General features: G+C 27.8%; 1 protein-coding gene across 2 annotated transcripts in view; it reads right to left on the reverse strand.

Moving 5' to 3' along the window:
• Window positions 1–1,833, reverse strand: part of LOC109346467 (signal peptide peptidase-like 5) — an 8,281-nt gene extending 6,448 nt beyond the window's left edge. For both annotated transcript variants that reach the window (XR_002107523.1, XM_019586038.1), the window contains exons 1-3: window positions 1,549–1,833; window positions 902–1,060; window positions 507–618 (exon numbers count right to left, since the gene is read on the reverse strand). Coding sequence is in view for 1 of the 2 variants with exons in the window: in XM_019586038.1 (XP_019441583.1) it covers window positions 507–618; window positions 902–1,060; window positions 1,549–1,659 (382 nt within the window). In the remaining variant the exon portion in view is untranslated. The remainder of the gene's footprint in view (window positions 1–506; window positions 619–901; window positions 1,061–1,548) is intronic.

Here is a 5,408-nt window from a genome sequence, read left to right on the forward strand (position 1 = left end):
ATTTAACATTCTGTTTTTAAATTTATTTATTTCATTTCGTTTGTTTTCTGTTTGAACTGCTTTTTCTAAGTATTATGGTAACTTTGATGTTTAATGATAGTATGCATATTTCACTGACATTAGATCAGGTCTTAAACACTTCCATATTTAACACAAAAACAAGGCAGGACCCTGTACTTCAGCAATATTTTTCCTTGAAGCTAACCTGCTTATTCCTTAACATCAAACTTTTTTCTGTAAGTATATTATAAACATGAAAAGCTTTATAGACATCCAAGAAAGCCGGGCACAGCCAAGCGGCTACAAAAAGGAGACCTAGTGAACGTGGCTCCACCTAGTGGGATATGGGGAGCATAGATGTACATAGTTTACATTTGCAAATGAAAAAGTGTTTCCAGGGTTTGAACCCATGACCTTCAGACCACAAGGCAAACAACCTTAACATTGCCAAACACCTACAAATTAAACAAAAATGGAGACATCACGTACGAAGTGCCAAAGCATACCCTCTGAGTCATTTATCATCAAGACGCTAGTGGCACCTCCTGACACTGCAAATGAAGCTTTAGTTGTGAAGTCACAAGTACCACGCACACAGAGAGCAACTGATCCAGTTAACTGAAAAATGGGAAGCCACAAGCACACACAACATTCTGCTTCAGAAAACATATCTCATTCCCAAAACTAACTGATATAAATAAATATAATAACTAATACAAAATAAAAATGAAAAGTTTCCAACATGAATAAGCACCTTGTTAAGGTAGAGAATTGTAATAATTCATCAAGTTTCATATAAATGATATGTATGAATCAAGAAGTATAAATGGTTAATTTGAAATTGCAAGGGTGGGTAAACCTAATCATATTGAAGTTAAAGTGTAAAATGAGAGAATGGTACTTTGGTAGTTGAAGCAGCACAACAATCCAAAGGTTTAGAAGGAACAGCAGGAGCTCTAAGAGTTTTATCAGCTTTCTCAGGCAAAGAAGTACCAAATTTTGCAGTCATGCCATTATACAAGTCACCTTCCTTGCCATCAATCCAATTCTGCACCTTTATCTGCAACATTATTCAATCATTTCAATATCATCATTTTGATGTATCGGAAGCGAGTTATCATAATACAACAATATCTTATCTAAAATTTAGTTAGTTTTATTTAGTTTTACTTTATCTTCCGTTATCTTATAACATACTATGACACCATAACGACATTTTGAATAGAAAGTTCGACCAAATTCAAGAACGAGTCAGGCCAAAAAGTTCATTACAACACTATTCGGGCCTTATCCCCATCAAGTTGATCGGCAATATAGATTAAAAGACGTCATAATGTTAAATCATATTTGTCTGCAAATCATTCTAAATAACTGCAGGCAAGATTCTACCATCTTTTCAATAATAGATGTTACCCGACAATTCTCTCTGATACATTCATTGCTAATCCTATATATATTCCAGAGTATCTACTCATCCGGCGTAACATTCTCATATCGAATTAGTAATGAATATACATTATTTATATATATATATTGGGGTAGAATTACCATTTGTATTTGGTTATTACATGAGGAGGAATCAGCGGCAGTTGCTATGAACGCGAAGAAGAGAGGGAACGTAACCGCAAATGGAAAAAGAGAAAAAGATGAAGACGGCATTGTTATTGTTGTGACAAAAAATGTATGAGAATGAAGATAATAGAGAAAGAGAGAAATGTTAATGTTTGGATATAGATATTGTTATTCTCTCTGAAATGAGAATAGGAATGAGGTAATTTGTTTGTTTAGGTTCTCACCTCTCCTTCCCTCTCATCACATCAACGCAAATTTCGTGGCGCCATTATTCCCTTTCCTTTTTTCAAACCTCTGATTCATTATTTATATTTAGACTATACTCCAACCAAAAAAAGTTTAAATTATACTCCTATTTATTTAATTTTTCTTACATTTTTTGGTATAGAATTAATCATTTTCAGTACTCGTGATTGATCGTTTCGACAAGTGTCGTTCTAAGAATAGAACCTTTGATCATATGAATTTAATAGGATCTTACATCACTAAACCAACGATTTAATGATATTTATTATCTATTTGTTTTTATTACTCGTGAATAATAATTAAACATGTAAATGATACACTCATAATATAATACATATTTTTCTTATATTTATGTTTTTTTTTCATTCTAACTTGCTATTTAAGTCATCTCCCCTTCCTATTTTCAAATCCAAGTCATTTTCCTTCTTGCTGCTCTATTTTCCTTTTGGTAATGTGTAATTTTGTGGTTTTAAAAGTGATTTACTTTTTTTTATTGAAGACATTACTTCTTTAAATTGAAATTTTTTAAATACGTAGAAATTAACCAATATGATCTACACATCAATGATGAAAATATAATCTAAAAATTATGGATTAAAATAAAAGTTTGATATTTGTGCTAAAAAATTTATACAATTGGTACATAGTTCATTATAAACCTCTTAATGATGATTAAATAATAGAAGATTAACTACAAAATTATTTATATAAATATTAAACTATAGTAAAATACTAAACTATAAGTTAATAGGATAGACATATCTAAAATCATGACTAAATGTTATATATATAAAAGAGTAAAATATAACCCAAATATATATATATATATATATATAACATTGTTTTTGTATATTGTTTTTTATTTTCTTTTTTGAAATGGTGTACAATTATTTTTTCTGCTCCTGTAATCTCTACAATAAGCTTTCTTTTAGTATATAAGGGAAAGGGAGGAGAATGGGGGAAGAGAAAGATTCTCTTTCTCTAATTTGGTGGAGGAAAGAGTTTAAGAAAAAAAAGTATAAAATGAAGTGAATCCACCAATTTTTTTCCTCTCATGTGAAAAGAAAGTGAGTGAGAAAGAATGAAAGAGTAAAATAACTTTTTTTTCTTTTTTTATAGAATCAAACAATACAAAATTTTACTTTATTTATCATATTTTGTCTCTTTTCACATATGTCTATCTTTTTATTTTATTCCCTCAAACCAAATGTATCATAAACGCTAAGTATTTTTTTGTACTATTGTATTTCCTTACCTTTTGATAATTAACTAAGTTATTTTGGAATACATAATTATCACTCCTAACAAATATTATTTTTAAAATTGAACCTTTAACTTTTTTTGTCGTTTGGGATATCTCCTCACCTTTAAGTTCCCAACTCTCATTCACTCATTCACTTTCACCCCATCAAAGTTTAAGAATTATTAAATATATTTTAGTTCTCTTAATACTAGTTAGAAATCCATAAAAACTACTAAACATAATCTATATGTTATTATATATTAGAGCAAATATTCATTTTAATTATTTATGTTTTTTGATATTACTAGTTTGATCATTCAAAATTTGAAAAACCTAAAATGATATCCAAAATTTCAAATGTTTATCAAATTAATTTTGTTTAGCATGTTTTACAACAAATACTAATTTGACCCTAAAAATGACTAATTTGATTCATATTTGAAATTTTTGGGACTGTTTTGAGGTTTTTAATTTTTGAGAAACCAAACTAATAAGGTGAAAAAACATAAGAGACTAAAATGAGTATTTACTCTATATTTTATTATAAATGAAAGTGGGATGTGAATGATCTGATTGAGTTTTTTTTATTAAAAAAATGGTCATTTTATGTAGAATAACAATTTAAATTCTCCAAGTGAGATTATTGGTAAATGTCTCATTACTTGTAACAGTGTTAATTAATGTCATATGTTTAACATCATTCTCAATGAATCATTATTAAATTAATATTTTTTTAATATTAATAATGTCCTTAGCTATCTTCTCAATAGTTGCTTTCTACCTGTTTATTTGTGATAAATTAATTTGTCCTCTCACCTCCTCAAAGAAAAATGTGTTTTACCCTATTGTTTTATTGAATAGTAAAGTACAATTATTATATTCAGCACATATCCCTCACAAGATTAACTCAAAAGAACTCAATAGAAAATGTCTTTTACCCTATTGTTTTTTGTGATAGACAATGAGAAAAACCTATATACCAGATTAACTCAAATCAACTCCATCTATATTTTGTGATTTTGTTCCAATAACTTTTTCTAGTCCATTCATGCATGATTTGGTTGTGGGGGGGTGTGAATCAACCGATAGACATTTAAAAAAATGATATAGTGATCAATACTTGTTGGGCAAAGGGAAGAATTAATTTAGTTTCAAATTTCAAGTTTTTTTTTTGTTTTTTAATGAGATAAACATATTGTTTAGTACAGTGGTTACTGCTATAGTGTGGCTATTAAAGGCTTGAAAACATTGCTCAACTATCATAGGTATATTATCTGACATATAACATGCTAGGTTATGTCGGATTTTTTTTGTAACTAGGTTAGACTTAGACTTTTTGAAAAACCTATTTAGTTTAACATATCAGATTTTATGTCATCTAGAATACCTATTAAACCTAAGATGCTAACTTATTTAATTATATTATGTAATGATGTTTATATTATGCAATTTTACTTTAGGTAATGTTATTATATATATTTTTAATATAAAATTGTATACAAAAATATAATTTAATTATTATAGTTATAAAGGTCTAGTTAAAAAATGTCTATTAACCTATTTAAATATAGACATAATGATTTATTTTAAGATAATATAGTATAATAAACTTTTAAACATGTTAATAAAATAGACTTTCAAAGAGTCATGCTTATATTTTGATTTTTTAACAAGCTAAACCCAAACTCCCATATATTATATAGGTTGGACATATTTAATGTAAAGTTTTACCTATTCTATTTTCACTCTTAGACTATTATATGTTCATTACAATAAACATCTCCATTATCCATTATGCTGCCATATTGAGATATGTTGCAAATTTGCAATAGGTTCCACTAGTTTTTTTATAAGCTTGGGTAAGCATAATATATAGAAAAGGATATATGCAACGAGTGTAATAAATTTTTACAATTGATTGGATTATCCATTATTGATGATTAATATAAATGAATAATATATTAACTATGTATAAATTTTTGTATTGATAATACATATATATTATACTCTAATATAATGATGTTTAGTGGTTAAAAATCTATATTTACGTGTGTAGTATATCTCTTGTCCCAAGATGTATATCATTCCATGTATTCATTCATTTTTAGTGGCCAAAAAATATAAAATTAATATATATTAAGGACACATTTTCAGGCAAATGTTGCTATGCTTCCATGATGCCCATGGTGTATTAATAAGAATATTCAAATAACATTGCAAAATGTTATTTGATTTGATATTTCTGTGTGTGCAATTTAACACTTGTACCCATAGATCCACACAAACCAACTCACTTACACACAAGGTTGGTTTGGATACTTAGACCAAAATACCTAAAACCCAAAAC

The sequence above is a fragment of the Lupinus angustifolius genome, chromosome LG04 (assembly GCF_001865875.1).
Source record: "Lupinus angustifolius cultivar Tanjil chromosome LG04, LupAngTanjil_v1.0, whole genome shotgun sequence".
In the NCBI taxonomy this organism is placed as follows: Eukaryota; Viridiplantae; Streptophyta; class Magnoliopsida; order Fabales; family Fabaceae; genus Lupinus; species Lupinus angustifolius.